General features: G+C 44.5%; 2 protein-coding genes across 3 annotated transcripts in view; one reads left to right on the top strand and one right to left on the bottom strand.

The window, feature by feature from the left end:
• The first annotated feature begins 525 nt into the window (after positions 1–525).
• Positions 526–9619, top strand: ap5z1 (adaptor related protein complex 5 subunit zeta 1). 2 transcript variants are annotated; one of them, XM_018732668.2, is made up of 17 exons: positions 526–690; positions 829–969; positions 1364–1550; positions 1741–1885; positions 2115–2227; positions 2337–2505; positions 4341–4481; positions 5006–5043; positions 5226–5388; positions 5661–5839; positions 5920–6062; positions 7164–7313; positions 7654–7765; positions 7899–7996; positions 8152–8284; positions 8400–8614; positions 8982–9619. In XM_018732668.2, the coding sequence occupies exons 1-17, from the start codon at positions 650–652 to the stop codon at positions 9250–9252; spliced, it is 2439 nt and encodes an 812-aa protein (XP_018588184.2). In that variant the 5' UTR covers positions 526–649; the 3' UTR covers positions 9253–9619. The 2 variants fall into 2 exon arrangements, with proteins under 2 accessions (XP_018588184.2, XP_018588185.2); XM_018732669.2 differs by lacking the exons at positions 526–690; positions 829–969 and adding an exon at positions 1077–1106.
• Positions 9620–10384: 765 nt separating this feature from the next.
• The window catches only part of LOC108922507 (ras-associating and dilute domain-containing protein-like), a 32145-nt gene continuing 24549 nt past the window's right edge, over positions 10385–17980 (bottom strand). Inside the window, exons 8-15 of the mRNA XM_018732700.1 lie at positions 15444–15616; positions 14572–14722; positions 14175–14365; positions 13730–13801; positions 12218–12362; positions 11073–11125; positions 10614–10753; positions 10385–10484 (exon numbers count right to left, since the gene is read on the bottom strand). Of these exons, the coding sequence (XP_018588216.1) occupies positions 10385–10484; positions 10614–10753; positions 11073–11125; positions 12218–12362; positions 13730–13801; positions 14175–14365; positions 14572–14722; positions 15444–15616 (1025 nt within the window). The remainder of the gene's footprint in view (positions 10485–10613; positions 10754–11072; positions 11126–12217; positions 12363–13729; positions 13802–14174; positions 14366–14571; positions 14723–15443; positions 15617–17980) is intronic.

Here is a 17980-nt window from a genome sequence, read left to right as displayed (position 1 = left end):
TTAATCCAAACCAGTCCCCCTTCAGCGCCATTACAATACCACTGTTTTCTCTGTAACCCCTAGAGCACCATGAGTTTTTACTGTAACAGAATCTTGTTGAAAATTTTATAAGGAAGTCAGTCATAATGAATGGATTCATCAATTTCAGTGACATTAAAAGACCTAAAATCATGTTTCTAAATACTTCTTGTATGACTTGTTGCAAGAGAATTTAACTTTGCTAATTAGCCGGGAGATGAACATATGTCACACTGTTCTAAAGGACATTCAGGTAAGGAGGTTGCTCTCCGTTCAACTCTTCATTTATACACTCGTGTTTGAAAACTTGTATGAATATTATTAAGTGACGTAAAACATAAAAATCCGATATTAATACCTACTGCATAAACTAAACTGTTTTCCTACTTCGTATTTTATTTTATTACTGGAAGAAATACACGATAAGTGTGTTATTGTCGAGGATTGAAGTGAAACTCCTATTCCCATCATGCATATGTGTTCCGTCCATTCACGTGACTTCAAACCCGGAAGCGGTAGAGAAATAAATTGTTCTGCTGTAAAAATAAGTTCTGCAAGATAACTCCGAGAACGTACACTAATTAATTTCGATGTGTACTGGTGTTTTTGCAAAGAAATTATTTTTGTAAATATGTATGCTTCTGGATCCGAGAGCTTGATTAAACAGGCGAGGTGCGATTGATTTACAGAATTTTACCGTTACCACAGACTCAGGCATCGCGTTGTTCGTGTGTACTACTACTAGTGCTTGTGCTGAGACCGAGGTGAGATTCCTGTCCTCCTAACGTGTGTTATTTGTACCCATTTCAGAGAGATACAGCAGGAAGAGCTGCGGTCCTTTTACTCCAAGATATGTAAACTGCTTCAGCCTCAGGGCAGAGAGGGCGGCGACACCCTGGACTGTCTGCAGAGACTGCGTCTCATCGTGTCCGCTCACAAGTATGGCAGGACGTAAGTGTGTCTTGTGACGTCTGATGCACGATTGGTTCATGCGGTGGAAAGAAATGAACTGTACTTAAGAATTATGCGTCTACATCTAAGTGTCTCTTTCTCCTAATGCAATGAACACATTGTATTTTCCATGAGATGTATGTCGCTTTGGAGAAAAGCGTCAAATGAATATATAAAAATGTTATAGGACTGCCAGGCATCGTCTTCATGTGTCTCTTCATTGGCAGTAGATTCTCTGTCTGGTGCTGTCTCACTCTCAGTTTCATTGTTTTTCTGTCTGTCTGTCTGTCTTTGTCTGTCACTCTGTCTGTCTGCCACAAAGTGGGTGTTTGCTGTTCATTCTAAAAAGGGACGCATCTCAGTAACTGTGATGGTTGTGTTTCAATCAATTCAGGCTCCCTGTGGATCTTCTCAAGAGGTTGCAAGACCTGCTCTGCTGCCCCAGCTCACCAGAGCAGCTCCAGGTTCTGTCTTCCTCCATCCTGAGGGAGAGCATTGCTGTCTGTGAGGACAGGCTGGCTCTGAGGGACCACCAGGATGGGAGGACAGTCAGCTACGTGGCCGTGGTGATTCTTGCACAGGTAGAGTTGACCACAAGTGAGCCTTGGGTCACTATTGTGAGCATTCCAGCATAGTTTGTTCATGACCTGCTGCTTCCAGATGGCTCATTGGACATTGTGAAAATCACGACAGAAAGGTTTTGAAAATGTATCTTGACTGGATTGACCGGAAGTTTCCAGACAAGCTTCAGTGACGCTCTCGTTTGCCCAGGCTGCATGTAAGAGTGAGCTGACCGGCCTGTGTCACCATCTGCTAAAGAGCCTGGAGTGCTGGCAGCCCGACGTCCAGGTGTCTCGACATGTTCTTCCCATCCTCTCCAGGGTGATTGCATGTTCCCCTCATAGTCTGTCGGAGGGTGAGTTTCAGCTCTTTGGCCTGAGAACGGCGTTTAGAATCCGTTGTTTGCTGATCTCGAATGGGCACGCCACATTTTTCAGCACTGGACAGGTGTCTCCATCAGTCACAGGCAGTCCCTTGACTCACTCATTTGCTCATTGGTAGCCAAGGAAGAAGAGTGTAAGGCTTACATGGAATGTGTGGAATTGCGCTTCTATTCATGTGTGCCTTGTCCTTTTCACATGGAGACCATGTGAATCTGGTGAGCAGGAAGCTTGTGGATTGGCTGCGCTATGCCAGTGTCCAGCAGGGGATTGCCGCCTCCTCCGGAGGATTCTTCACAGGTCCCAGAACCCGCCAGGTTAGGTCAAACTGTCCACTCAAGGAGTCCACGGTGTCTTTTGAGGACCGTCTGCACAGTCTGACATATGGTGTTTTTCCCCCCACAACCCCCAACCCCCTCGGTGTAGCCTGTCCCTGTGACTGAGGTGGACGGGACAGTGGTGGGAGACTTCTTCACTGTGCTCTGTGTGGGTCAGGGCTTCACTGAAGATCAGTGGATGAACATGTATGCGTTCTCCATGATCAGGAAATGGCTCTTGACCTATGACATTGAAGAGACCAGCAGCGGGGACACAGGTAATGTCACAGCTGAAATTCAGGAAGCACTTGTCAAAAACTTGCAGTTTGCTTTTTTCCCCTCTCTCTCCATTACTAAGGGTAGGTATTTCTCTCGGTATATATCTCATATTTACAGTAGGCGAGTACAGTTTTGTGATTCTTGTATCATGTCGCTGAACGCATGAGTAGGGATCGACACTTTCTTCATTAAATGCCTTGCAGCAGTTATTGCGGGAAAAGTAATTTAAAGATGAATTTGACTTTTACCAGCTCAGATTAAGAGAGTGCAGTTTGTACAGTCACTTTCATAAGGCAAGCGGCAAAACGAAGCAAATCCTGATGGTACTATTTGAAATGATTTTGTGATTTTCCGCTTGCATTTGGCAGTGCTTTTGTTTACCTGAAAGTCCAGTTACTCCTCCTGTGCTTTTGATCAAGTATCTGGATTTTTGTCATCACTTTTAGCCGTTGATTTATTGCGATACGTGTTGTTTTTTTTTTTTTTTTTTTTTTTTTGCTGCCCTGAAATCTTTCCAAAATAAATGGAAAGAAATCTAGCAAATTTGATTTGTAAAGTCTGAAACATGACTGCTTTAATTACAACTGAGTAAATTGTTTATGGTTTGTAGGTATTTTACAGGCTTCCTGTAGATCTGCTCGTCCAGTGAATTCTCATGAAAAGAACTCATCATTACCATTAATTTAAACATGAAAAATAATTAATGTGCTCATGTAAAATTCTTGCTTTTAAGCACAGAGAAAGCATGATTCAAAACCAAGTGCATAAGAGTAAAACATTTCTGGAAACCCTTACATCCAGGCTTAAGACATGCATGTTTAAAACTGCATATACATAAAATATTATTTCTGTCTTCTTTTTTTCTCTCATCATTTATCTTACTATTATTTTCTGTTTCTTCTTTCATTCTGTTTTTCTTGGGCAAAATGGTGGCACGGTGTATGTTTCACAGCTCCTGGGTCAGTCTGTGTAAAGTTTTGAGTAGTGTAGTGTTCTCCTCATGTTCATGTGGATTTGTTCCTGGTGCTCCTGTTTCCTCCCACAGTCTAAAGACATACATTTCAGAGGAATTGATGATGCGATATTGCCATTGTCCAGGTTGTTATGGGTTTTTATGGTTATGATGGGCAGTATAAATTTCTAATAATAATATTGACTCTCAAGAGAATTCAATGCATCACTGTAGGTTCTCGGGTTTATTTGCCATTTCAGGTTTTCGCACTTCCTTTAAAACATTTTTGCTTTTGTGCTGAGGGGGGCGCAGTGTTGCAGCGGGTTTGGCCTGTGCCTGCTCTTTGGTGGGTCTGGAGTTTGTCCCGCTTGGGGTGCCTTGCGACAGACTGGCGTCCCGTCCTGGGTGTGCCCCCTCCCCCTCCAGCCTTGCGCCCCGTGTTGTCGGGTTAGGCTCCCTCACCGCGACTCCACTCGGGACAAGCGGTTTCAGTCAATGTATGTATGTGTGTGTGTGCTTTAGTGCTTATTTTTACTGTAGATGATAGAGGAATACAAGGTGTCTGAGAGATTCTTATAAGAGAGCACACAGCTGGCAGCTGAGACATGCAGGAGAAGCCACGACCATTGTAGGGAGGTTTCTCACCTTGTGTGGTGGTGAACGTCACCAAGGCGCGTATTCTGAATTGCACTTTCTTTTCTCTTAAGGTATTTTTCATAAAATGTGAGTTGACAGCTTATGCCCATCAATTTTCAGTACAAATTACTGTTACTAGTACGAATTCTCGTAAAAGTATTCATCATACAGAGGAAGCCTGTGCAGAAATGTGAGTGGTTAGCAAGGATTGTTGGCCGTGCACTTAAATGTTTGAAATTGCTGCAGATGACAAGTCTGAAGTTGATGGATCAGTGATGTCCATGGTCTCCGCAACATCTTCATCCAGTCGCATGCTCCCCCCCAAGGAGCGTCTACGAGAGAAAGCCTTTGAGTATTGCCAGCGGCTCATTGAACAGAGCGATCGCAGTGAGTCTGTGTCCGCGTGTGGATTGATTGAGTTCTGCCAGCAGCTCATTCAGCAGTTTGTTTTTTGTGTGTGTGTGAGAGTGAGAGAAAGAGATGAGTAACAGACTCATTAGGCACATTGAATACAATGTGTATGTCTAGTGGTGGGAATATACATGTGTGAGAGCATGTTGAGCGCTGCCAGCAGCATGTATTGACATTTCTTCATGTATCTGAAGCTTTTCTCCAGGGCGATTTAGCGTTAAACTATTTACAGTTATTTATCCATTTATACAGCTGGGTAATTTTGCTGGACCAACTTAGGGTAAGTACCTTGCTCAAGGGTATTACAGCAGTAGGTGGGGTTTGAACCTGCAATCTTTGGCTGCAAAGGTAGAAGCTGTAAGCACTACGCCACCGTCTGCCTCCCATTTAGTACATTGTGTGTGTGTTCATTGAAGTATACTCTTGATAAAAATTGCTGGCAACATGAGTGAAATGATTTAGGAATTTTCTAATGTATGTTTTGTTTTTGTTCCTTGTAGAAGCAGCAAAGAAAGTTGACTCAGATCTTCAGAAAGCTGTTAAGTACCAGGGATAGAAGGCTATCTGCCACTTTTATTCCTCTGACAAGATCAACGAGCTGCTTTCTTGTTTATGAACGAATGCTGCTAAGTGAAATCGCTCACATTTCTGTCATTTTGCAATCTGGGCTTTTTCAGTTTGCTACTGCTGTGACATCTAATAACACGTGGCTCCCCGCAGTGCCTGGTGGAGGCCGTGACGGTGATGGACATCATCTGTAAAGAGGACGCCTCCTTCGTGTACCGGGCCTTTCCCTGCATCAAGGCGCTGTATGGACGCATAAGTGGAGACCTGGCCTTCTCCCGAACTCTGCTGCCCATTGCGCAGTTCTACCTGAACCACAGTTGAGTGCTGTGCACGCGTGATCATCACTGTTTCCTACTTCACCAGTCCAGCATTCGGTGTTTGGTCTTGCTACAAAGGGTGGAGGTACTGAAGGCTACTATCCATAGAGTTGTTCAACAGTACTGGAGTCTGGGCTCTTTTTCCGGAGCGCTTAGTGGTCAGCCTGGTGCCATACTGCATTATTAGCCTCTACAGTGTGGCAGTGATTTGGGCTAAAGGTTGGTGTGGTAGCTAGACACTGTGCCACCTCTCTTGCCCCTGTCCGCCCAGGTGAGACGGCTGCTGTGGACTCAGAGGGGGTGTTCCGCCAGCTGCTGTTCTCTTTCCCAGCCGACCTGTTCAACGAGTCCATGCTGGCCTTCGAGTTTACGCAGTTCTGCCGTGCCAACATGGCTGTGCTTCGGGAGCGTGTAACTCTCTACCGGCAGAGCTTTCCCAACCTGCTCAAGGTCAGACAGATTTGTCTACCTGACCCAGATCTACCCCTGGGTAGCGACACAATCCTCATTACTACTTTGTCTAAATGTAGTTCCTGGCCTGGAACAGCCCGGCGCTCGTCTCAGAGTACGTGGAGCTGCTCCCTTCCCTACTGGCTCCTGAGACGGCCATTGAGCTGCTGCACTCACTGCTAGACCTGCCCTGTTTGGCAGCTGCGCTGGACATCCAGCTCAGGTGCGTCCAGAGCCCTGACTCACTCAGCATCCTGAGAGGCTGCCGAGCTTGCTGAGACACATTTTCACTTGTCTGCTAGCAGTTTATCTCCTCTAGGGAAAGAAAAGGGATTAGTTTTACTGTTTCTTCTGCAATTACAGCAACAGATGTGTTCCTGTAAACCTTGCTTTATGGAAAATAAATGACAGCGCTCATGGGAGAAACATGATGGGAGGAGGAGCACATAAGGCCTAAACATATTCATAACCAAAGCCTTACCAATTTTGAGAACAGTCCAAATAAAAATGTTAGCACAATTCAGAAATGTTAAATTTGTAAAAAGAAACTGAAAGAGCAGAAAGAAGAGGAGGAAAAAAATGCAAGGAGATAAAGGAGTCAATGGTGTGTTCAGCCTATCCGCTGAAAAAGTGAGGATAGGCTGAACACACCTTTGCCTCCTGTAACATTAATTTTTCTTCAAGTGTTAAAATCTTTTCTTTTACGCTCACCACCAAAAGTTGTATCACCAGCACACTTCTTTGGCACATGCTTGTCACCTTGCTTGCTAATTTTTTGGGTAATAATAAGATTTAGTGAAAATAGCAGGGAAATTGAGGAGAACCTCACAATCGGCATTTAATAGCAGAGTGTGTAGTGTGTCGGTAAACATCATGTGTGTCGTCCTGCATGTATTGTCATGTGTGCTCCTCTGCGTGCTGCTGTGTTCAACAGTGTTACTTCCAGCTCATCTCATTTACTAAGTGACGCAGAACATACACAAGTTTGTTCCCAATATGTTTATCAGCCAACACAGGTTTCAGGTTGTACTCGCATCATTCCCCTGTTTAGTAGTCACATATGAGCTGGTTTGTGTTATGAAAACTGACATTGTAGGAGAAATTCCTACTTTTTTACATCTTTGCTGTGAGGCAGAAGACGCACTGTGAGCTACAAAAAAGTTGAGCATCCTGCCATTAAATGACCTGCACTTGTTGAAGTGTGTTGATGCATAAATTTGGATCATTCTTCTCCATTCCACCATCAGTGAGGCCCCATTGATCTCTAAATGAATGCGAGAACTCTGCTGAGGAGCTGGAATAACTCCTTGTGACTGTCGCACAGGGCAGCCTTTTACCCGTCCTCAGACAGAGCACTGTGGGACCAGGGTGGCCGGACAACCAGCTCCCTGGAGGCCTTCCGCCAGCCGTACTACAGAGGCATGTTCCTGTACATCTTGAGGCTTGAGGCAGGAACTGGAGACACTATCGACAGGTACTGTTAGCAGGATGGTCAGTGGAACCACCTTCAGAGCCTTAGTCATCATGTTTCTTTGCTTGGCTGCACATGAAACAGTTTTGCATTTTACACTTGACACTTTATAAAGCTGGATATTTCTCTGAAGCAATTCAAATGCCTTCTCAAGGGACAACAGAAGGGCCTTTCGCCCCAGATCCCGTTCCTTGCTGCTTTCATCCATGAAATGACTTTCTATGGCTACTGAGTTTCAGCTGCTTTACTGCTGTAAATTGGCTCACCCATCATAAAACCCTCAGTGCTTGTAGGAGAGAGCACCCAGTTGTTGGTTACACGTTACAGAGGTGTCTGCTTGCAGGTTGAGCATGCTTCATGAGGTATTGGCCGATATGGTGGAGAGCCCTCGCGTGGTGCGCTGTGCGCAGACAGTCCCTGTACTGCTGCATGTCTTCTTCCACGCTGCTGTCCAGGTAATGGCGTTTGCAGAGGAGACTATCATCAACACCATTACATTTAGATGTCAACAGGGAGACGGCTCATCACATGACTGAAATGTGAATTCAGCTCTTCTGATGTGTGTCCGTGCCACTATTTTGTGAATAGTTCGCAGACAGGAAGCTGATAAACCAGCTGGTCTTGGTGTTGTTGGAAAGGAGTGGCCTGCTGTTAAGTGTGAAGAACTACAAGATGGAGGTGCAAAGGTGAGTACTGCTTTGGGGCAAGGTACGTGAAGTGAAACATGAAGGTAATGGAGGAACTCACAATATGGTGACGATGGATGGTGGGAGCGTGATGTTGTGGCAAAGTGCCATTTGTCGCTAGGATCGCTCCCATTCCGCTGCATTCCACTCCACAGAGTGTTCAGCTTCCATCTGCTGCTCCTGTGTAAGCTTCAGCCTTCCCTCATTATGGACCTGTCCCGGGAACTGCTCGACTTCACAGGTGCCACTACCAACATCTACCACAAGGAGGAGCTCTACACACACATGGTAAAACAGCGGCATTGCTACAAGGCAACTTCCCTCCACACACTTTTGAAATAAGTTAGGGAAGGAGGATGTGTCCCCTAGATGGAAAAGGATTTGACCGATGTGACATACACAGGTTTGGGCGATCGGAGAGTACCTGCGGGTTGGCCATGACTCCCACTGCACAGTGGAGCACATAACCACCTTCTTCGAGACGCTGGAGGCAGTACTGTTTGAGATCACACAGGTGCGCCAGTCAGCCAGCCCCCCCCTCTACTCCCCACGGCTCATCACTGTGCTCATGACCACGCTGGCTAAGCTGGCCTCTCGGAGCCAGGACCTCATCCCCAGGTAACACTTAGCATGGGATGGGATGTGGCGGGGGGAGGGGAGGGGAGGGGAGGGGAGGGGGGCGGGGTACTTCCAGAATGCCGCAGCCACAGAGGGTTTTGTTACTAGCACCTAATATTAGTTTACAGGAATTAGCACTAGGGCTCAACTACATGTTGTCGTATTCACCTGCTTCCTGAACATAAATGTCATTACATGGTGACTTGAAGTGCAAAGGCAAATCAGCAAGTGGATGTGTTCTTCTCACTACCTGGGAACTCCATTTTGAGGAGATGGTTGTGCACAGCTGCAGGAAGCCTGAGGCAGGCGGCGGCAAGGATGCCCCCCTTCAGGCAAAACGTTGACACTGGTGTCCACTCATCCGCAGGGTGTCCCTGTTTCTTTCCAAGATGCGCTCGTTCACCCACAGTGGGCCAGTGGCAGCGTGCTTCGGTGAGGAGGACTCAGAGGAGATCCTCACTCGTGCCCAAGAGCTCATGAACCTTCTCAAGCTGCCCAACGTGGCTCAGTTTGTGTTGGCACCATCAGCACAGGGCAGCAGCCCACGCTGGCATCGCGACTCAAACACCTCTCTGCCGCTCTCCATGCAGGTGCTCAGCGGCCTGCTGCAGAAGCAGACCAACTTCCTGCCTGGTTGACGGCAGTCCAGCACTGTATCTGTGCTAGGCTGGGCTGCAAGTCAGAGTACAACTAAGGGTCTTTGGCCACTGGGGTAACAAGGGATAACAGGAAGTAGCAGAGAAGGCAGTAGCCTCTGATAGCTCTGTCTTTGCCTTGAGGGTGTCTGTGTTGACTCATGGACCAGTGGAAAATGTTTGTCAAAGTATAGTGCAGAGAGTAACAGCCCCTGCTCCTGCAGCTCACTGAAGGGGAACTGAATGTTAAATAAATTGTGGGCTTGAGAATATTTCATTGAAAACTGAAAAAGGGCACAAATCTCAGTGATATGTTATGTCTTTCATCATTCCAGGATGCTTTACTTTATATATACACAAACACTGCAGAATAAAGGCATAATTGGGTATTTTAAAATAACATTTATTATGATACATACTGCATACATGTTGTATTTCATTGTCTACAACTTTATGGTTAAATTAAAGTCGTTAAATGCACATCACAATATTTAACATACAAATAAAAACTGCACATGAGCTAACGTTACATTTTCTTGTATATTATGTTTTAAAAGGTAGTTTGTTCCAACAGTATAAATGCTTAAGGAACAATAGAGGTTTAAATTAACAGTCATCGTACAATTCAGATAATCGGTATCTGATAATGTGTTATTGTTCTCCCAAGACATAGCTTCTGTAAATGAACCCAATTAGGCCTTTAAAAGGATGCTCTATCAATACTGGCAAAGTAGAGATGATATGGCCTCATACATGTGCGCAGTGCATGATATTAATGTGACAGCTTGGCCCTCATCAAGGTCACTACACTTAAGGGTTTACATCAAACAGTATAAGAACATAAATACACACACACACATTTTCATAACCACTTGCCCCAGACGGGGTCGCGGGGAACCGGAGCCTACCCGGCAACACAGGGCGTAAGGCCAGAGGGGGAGGGGACACACCCAGGACAGGACGCCAGTCCATCGCAAGGCACCCCAAGCGGGACTCGAACCCCAGACCCACCCGAGAGTAGGACCCGGTCCAACCCACCACATCCCCCTATATAGAACATAAATATCTTGTAGGATTCCAGCTCATTGCCACCTCCCATTCCATGATAGCCCACAGAGAAAAAATTCTAGAATGTTCAGCACAGCGAGGCTCTGATCATTGCAGATACCTCAGGGTCCTTCTTCTCCACCAGGAGGTTCAGTTTCCCACCTCCCCATCGGATCAGGTCCACTGCACTGAGGACAAAAAGTGACATCATCACCAAAGCATCATTTTTGTGGTGTCAGCAGAGGTTCTATTGACCAGAGATTCATTTTTACAATCTGTCTGTGCGCCACTCTGCTGATTTGTCATCCCTCCCTCACCTCTGGTAGTTGGATCCAGTCACATCAGTCCCATTGACAGCCAGGATCCTGTCCCCAACACGGAGACGCCCATTAGATGATGCTGGGCCACCTGGAATGAGGGTCCGGATGTAGATCCCCGGAGATCGAAGGGGAGTTTGCTGGGTACAGATAAGATTTTTATACTGTGAACTATGGCAGTGCTACACCCATCTGACAGCCTTCCTTATCAAATGCTTTGCATGAACCGGATATGTATGCAGCAGCAATGTTTAATCCCTTGCATTAAATATTAATATATTTAATTTTAATATCTTTGAAAAAAAACAGTAAACATTAGAATGAGCATGACTTTCCAAGTTGTATTAAAACACAAAGGGCTAAACAAATTTATACTAGGACAATGATAAAGACTGTGAAGGCAGGGATACAGAAGCCCTATTCCAGCATCGGAAAAAAAAAAAAGCGATAGCAACTCACCAGCCCATCAATGAGGCCCAAACCTAGTCCAAAGGGCCCCTTGTCCAGCTCCACTGCAAACATAGCATGCCAGCACAGAGGGGAGGGATGGGATGGGAGGGGTTGTTTAGATGATGCCCGAGTAGGACACAGTTCTGTTGCTCTACTGTACCATACAGCTTCCATTATCACAGTGTTGACAGAAAAACTTAGTGAACCACAATCATCTTCAGTTTATGCAGTAATTACATCTAAAATGATTACAATCAGATACAATCCGTAGTTTCTCAGTTTTGGCTCCAATGAGGTGAAATGAGCTCCCTCTGTCCTTCAGAACTGCTGAATCCTTTTGGGTGCAAAAAAAAAAGGATGTGAAAATGTGTTTCAGACCCGCTTCTCTCCTGATCTCCAAAGTTGCATCAAATCTCCACCGTGATCACCTTTTCACTTCTTGCCTGACTACTATTACTGCCAGTAAAATCATATGTCACAGTCATATGAGACTGAATGTCTCAATCATTGTGTTGTCATATAAAGCTCTTAGTTGTGAAAAGCACTACTGGATGAACAAATGCAATGTAAATATGAACAATTCTGTGAAGAGGAACAAGTGCCCCAAACTAATGAACAACTGCAGAAAATGTTTGGCTTCTAATGGTTCTCATTCCTTCTAGCATAACCAGTGTGTTCACTGCAGACATGAAAATAACTCTTATTTGTTTAATCAGATTGTAATTATCTTTTTTTTTTTTTTTTTACTTAAGATCAGACTGAATTGTAGGAATAATTACTGCAGAAATAAATACAATTCCAAAGGAGAAGTGGAGAAGCTGATTCCAAATTCCACCCATTGGCCTGCAGTCCCATGTGCTGGTTAAAGGTGTTGCACAGGGGATGCAACACGATGAATTCTCATCTGTCATTTCAGCACACCTACTCAGTTATACCCTCTTTTATCACCAAGTGTTCACTTTACACTTGTGCATAGGTACCAGTAAACACAATGTAACAATATTAGTTTTTTACTCACACTCAGAAAGAGAAAAATACGTTGTATATTTCTGACAAAGTTTTTAAGTAGAAGCAAATTAAACTGAACTATAGCAAGTCACCAGCAAATCGTGGTGCCAGTGTCAGAGTAAGCCTGTCAGTGAATGAACACTGACCTTCTATTTCGCTCACAATCAGGCCATTGGCCCTGCTGGGCTTCGCTGTGACTGCAGCACGTGTGTCAAGTCTTGGCTCTGTGTCTGGACAGCTGGGGGTTGTAGGTGGTATAGGCAGGCACGTGGCGTCGGGCGTTTTGGATCCCTGGTGGAAGGAACCATTGGTACGTTGGCTTGAACCCTATCCTGGTCCTCCCTCGGCCACATCCTGGGGCCTGTCGGCCCCCTGCTCAGTTCTGCCTCTGTCTGAGGATAAGCAACTGAGCCAGGGCACCCTAGAGAGTGAGGCTGCTCACCCTGGAAATTGAGCCACAGTGGCTATGACACTACAGAGCAAACTGATTGAGGGACACCCCCCCCCCAAAGTCACTTACTCCTCCTTCACATCTCTAACTCACTGTCTGAGCACTTAGTTGTTCATGCAGCCATGACAACCTGGGGCTCAAACAGCATGCTGGATTGGCACAATCAATGTACACATGACCTTGGAATGCAGTAAGACATAAATCTGTTTACTCAATCAATACTGATAAGATTTTAATATAGGCAGAGTTTATTGTACACAAAGGGTAAACTTCAGTACAGAAATACATTCCATTCAAAAATCTCCCTATATACAAACACTGTGGTACCTCATATTACATTTGAGTTGTATTTTTCTGAAGATACAAACATTTGCTCTCTTTTAAATTGCATTTTCTTCAGCCTATTTTTTACATTTCAGTAATGATGTGTTTCCATCTGTCGCTGTCAGACAGCAGGAAAAATGCAGATAGACTGGAAACGGTGGTGCTGTTTGAGGGGCAGCTTTAAAGAGCTATGCATGAGTGATTTCATTCAGCATATTCCTTCATTAATTATAGCCATATATTGCAAAAGACTTTTAAACAAACTGCCCAGGAAATAAGCACAGAAGTGTGCCCATTTCTACACCCAGGTTCTGATGAACGTTACTCAGGGCAGCTGGTCGTGTAGCAGTTGAAGCTCCTACCTTTAGCCCCTTCATCGTAGGATAAAGCATCAGCTAAATATTTCTTCATGAATTGGCCCCATTGTATTTATTCATTTAGCTGACACTTTCTCCAAAGCAACTTACAATATTAAGATACTATTATTTACCCATTTATACAGCTGGGTAATTTTACTGGAGCTCTTTTGGGGTTAGTACCTTGCTCAAGGGTACTGAAGCCAGAGGTGGGAATCAAACCGGCAACCTTTGGGCCCAAAGGCAGTGGCTCTTACCACTATGCTATTAGTCACAAAAGAGAGCAACTTGAAGTCAAACAGTGCATACATCTTTCAATAGTTTTGGCCATTACATATTGGTTCCACCTGCTTTGCAGAAGGAACATGGCACTGTTCAAACATTGTACAAACTGTTCAAACGTTGTACAAAGCAGAACACAACACATAGAATACAGGGAAGTGGAGGTCATGCATTTTTTGTTTTAAGGTGTTTTAAAACAGACAATTTAAATGTTTTCATGAAAATTACAATAAGAGTCAACTTACTGGTGTCCCATCCACAGAGTACCTTGCATCACACCCAATATTTCCAGAGGTAGAAGAACACTGAGACCTGCACTGGATAAGCAGTTGGTGAAAATAAAATAAATTAAAATCTTAAGAAAGTTACAATTACTTTACCTGTTTTTTTCCCCACGCACGGAACTTTTACTCATTGAATAAAGCGAGGGATGTCTGGACTTAGAAACAGTTAATACAAGTTATGGACCCAATCATGTTCGTATGTTCAGGTTCAAATGTATCAAAAACATAGTTTTGATTTCTGCTCATTTCACCCTACAGTTGCTTTGAGCACTCATAGTATATCCTGTAGTCAAAAGGCACAATCTGTTTAAAAGCAATAAAGAAGTAACGCTGTTCCAGAATGAGTGACTGAGCCACAGGCGATGTGGTGTTAGACACTGTCAATGCAGTGAAGAGTGACATGTACCTGGTGCACTGGTCCATCTGTGTTGCCCATGGTGGAGGGTGACTTGCTCCTCAGGCTCCACACAAAGTGGCGCACATATAGAAGCTGTCTGTAAATGCTGTCGTCCACGGTGTCAGACTCCAGGTCAACCTGGAACCCGCTGGTGGGCAGCACGATAGGTGGATGGTCTTCAAAACTCTCCAGCAGGTCAGCTGGGAAAGACCAAGGTGGCCAGTGAATCACTGTTTTTTTTTTACTATTAACTCCCTTCTGTGATGGCTAGGGATACCCTAGGTATCAGGTTAAAACATGGTAAATGGCTGTGTCAAGGTGCCAGTTTGCAGTTAGCAGACTGTGAAGATGCCATGCCCTAGGAAGAGCAGGTGATGAGGAAACATCTAGAGAAACAGGGCAACACCTGTCCTGTAGTTGTGCACCTCCTCATCAGTGGTGGGTTGCCACACAGCCCCTGGTCCCATATCAGCTCCCAGCAGGCATTGCGTCACAATGTAGTGGAGCTGTGCAGGTTTGAGAGCAGGGTACTTTGCACGCAGTGCCTTCCAGCTCATCTGCAGACACACACCCGCAACAAGGAGCACAGAGCACTGGGGTCAGTGGCCATACTGGTGTACGTGCACATATGACCACTCATTTTTATTCCCATAATGCTTTACCAGTCCCTGGCTTTAGAGCACTATAGTACATATAAGGTACTATGTAATACATATAATACTTCTGTTAGGTTTAGAGTATCATTCTTTGAAAATACCATTAGGTAGATGTTTTGAACATGAAGGCCTGAATCTAATAGGGTTGTTTATGTCCAGAGTTTGGTACCAGTGTATATTTTCGACACCCACAGGAGGAGTAAAAGACCTGCGGTGATGATCTATCTGCTCAATTTGGGAGCTCCTGAAGGCTGACCCACTGCACTCTCAGGACATGTAACATAAAAGGGAAAGGTGACACATCACCTTACAGTTATTGTGCTCGATCAGCTAGAGATGACAGTGCGACTCCCCGAAACTGCAATACAGTCAGAGGCTTCTTTCTCACAAACTCGCCTTTGCAGCCCCACTCAATGTGGGCAGTGACATGGTTTAGTGCTTTGAAACAGAATGTGTTCAGCTCCACCCAGATGACCCATGCCATTGCTTCTTGGACAGTAGACAAAGTGCAGGACACCCAGAGTCCCCTTTCCTCTGAGCTCTGGCAGCTCACCGAAACAGTACTACATACAGTATGTCTTTGGCCGTATTGACAGTGGACGATGGACAGGTGGGCAGTTACCTGCGTGAGCTGCTGGATAGGTGTGGCAAGGATGCTGACAGCACAGCGGAGCTTGGCCAAGAACCTGCCAGCTGGGCAGGAGAGACCAGCACCTCTTGTCCAGTCTAGAACTTTTCTCAAATTGGTCTTGAACTGGAGGCCACTGGAGGTGCAGAACCAGCCTCGCACAGGCCCTGAAAACACACACACACACACACACACACACACACACACACACACCCTGCTATAAACCATATGAATCATAAGAAAGAGGAAACAAGGAAAAATATTTCATTGACCTTACTTGAATATCATATAATATTTTCGTTACAAAGTTATGAATTTTTTTTCTAATATTCACTCACTCTCTTTTTATTTATCTAAAATGTTAAGCTCACATGAGCCAGTTCTGTAGCACATTATGACTGAGTACAGCAACAGGAAGAGGTTAGTGCTTGCAACTTGAGGACCCAGGTTTGAATCCCACCTCCTACTGTTGCACCTTTAAGTCAGGTACCTGCTCTAAATTGCTGTAATGAAATAACCCAGCTGTACAGAAGGGTAAACCACACAAAGTATCTTCATGTTGTAGAAAAGTATCAGCTAAATGAATTAAATGTAAATGAGCAATATTCTGCCATTAAGTGACTTTAAAATGTCATGTGAAAAGGTGAGAGGAATACTGCTGTCAAAGCATCCGGACCACCTGGACTAGAGACCTTATGAAAGACAATGCAGCTGTTGAGACAGCAGGATAGATTTGACCTGAGGCAAAGACTTATTCATATTACCAGAAGCATTGTCTCATTAGTAGTTGGCTGTCTGGCCTTGGCCGGTTGCCATGGCTGTGAGAATGGTTCTTGTGATGTGTAAGAGTAGACCTTGGTCACAGACCTCAGCACCCCTTCCATCCCCCCACATCAATGATGGCTGTTATCTTACCACACTTAAGACTGCATTCACTGGCTTGAGAATAGCTTAGGTGTGTATACATATTCGTCTATGTGTGTGTTTATTTTCTTATATATTTAATTTTAAATTAATATAATGAATGATATATAATTAATTATTCATATGTGGACATATGTATGAGTAATTAATTATACCACACACACATATATACTGTATAAAAGGTATAATCGAGCCAAAGAGTAATTAATTATATACAGTATATAGGATGGATAGTGCATGTATATGTATGCATGTGCTACCTCTACACTTCAGGAGAACTATTGTGGACTGTCACATCACTGACTGCCAGGATATTCCTTGAGATACTTGTAATGTGTCCCTCCCAACACCCAAAGAAGTCTAAATTGCCTCTTCAAGATTTGTGAATAACTCATCTGAGTTATACTGCTAATATTTTATTTATTAGGAGAACTTGTTTTGCCATATTCTTTTAGAGACATACACAGTGTAAGTGCTGCATCAGCTAAGGCCCACAGAAAAACGTATAATAAAGCTGCACACAGCTTATGATGAGAAAAGAGTGTTTCACTCATACCGGCCTTTGTCGGGCAAACATGAGGGACAGGATAAAGGCCTGTTGCTGCGAGACAAGGAACTTTATTTTGGCAGAAACACCTTTGGTTCTTTTCATTCGAAAACAAATGGGCAGAGACCTTGTAACAACACTGTCATCCTCATAAATCTAGGAAACTGCACAAACAGCAGGAAGAGGCGGAATTTAAAAGTATCGCGATGATAACAGACTCAAGTGGAAAACGTATTATCTGCGCCAGCGATCTTCTGTTCACATTTGTGGAATATATAGCACATTGGCTCACTTTTTTTTTACACTTCCTGCAACATCCATCGCTCTTAGCGCATCTCACACATGGTACACACTGTGCCAAGAAGGATGGTGTTTATGGACTTGCTCGGGTCAAAAGAGCAAGTCATCTTCAAGAGTGCGCTAATTTCACAGGCACTTCACTTCTCCGCAGTTGGTATGTCTTCGGAGTCCAGTCAAAAGCCGTTCTTTCCCATTTTTGGCCAAATTAGTCGTAATCTGTACAAGCTCTGGACTGCTCAGATAAAAGCAGTGTTGTTCCACTTGATGCCTGCCATCAGAGATTTCATTTTCATCAACTGCTTTGACGGTGGATTAGAAGATGAAGTAATGCTGTGTGTACAGCACTGTTACTGAATGCATCGGTGGAGAGTAGAATTAGCGGAAGACTATTTTCAGTCAAGTATGCCGAACTACCTAATTTATATATTAAAGTAGAAAAACCATAGCCAGGAATCTGGTCAGAACAGGTGTAGTTATACAAGTTCTGCTACACAAGGCAGGTGAGCGATGTTGCTGCTACCTTTACTGGTGTGCAATGCCTTCCTCAGTCATTGACTCATGAACTACAAAGTTAGATTCACTCCTTTGTGTCTTCTACCTGGCTGTTATGTGAAGAGGTAAGAAGTTTAGGGGGATGGGGTTGCGATGGGTCTGCGATGCATCTGCGATGGGTCAGAGGGCATGGCTTAGCCATTTAGCTGAAAGTGGGCAGTAAATCAGTGGTGATTATCATCATCAAGTTTATAATGACTCAGTGGAT

The sequence above is a fragment of the Scleropages formosus genome, chromosome 3, assembly GCF_900964775.1.
Source record: "Scleropages formosus chromosome 3, fSclFor1.1, whole genome shotgun sequence".
In the NCBI taxonomy this organism is placed as follows: Eukaryota; Metazoa; Chordata; class Actinopteri; order Osteoglossiformes; family Osteoglossidae; genus Scleropages; species Scleropages formosus.
This window is presented reverse-complemented; position numbering and strand designations above follow the sequence as displayed.

Bases quoted from the DNA above. Each gene is read 5' to 3' on its own strand.
- ap5z1 (XM_018732668.2), top strand. From the start codon at position 650: ATGTATGCTTCTGGATCCGAGAGCTTGATTAAACAGGCGAG. The intron at 4,482-5,005 runs GTGAGTCTGTGT...TGTTCCTTGTAG, and splicing joins CATTGAACAGAGCGATCGCA to AAGCAGCAAAGAAAGTTGAC. The intron at 7,997-8,151 runs GTGAGTACTGCT...TCCACTCCACAG, and splicing joins TACAAGATGGAGGTGCAAAG to AGTGTTCAGCTTCCATCTGC.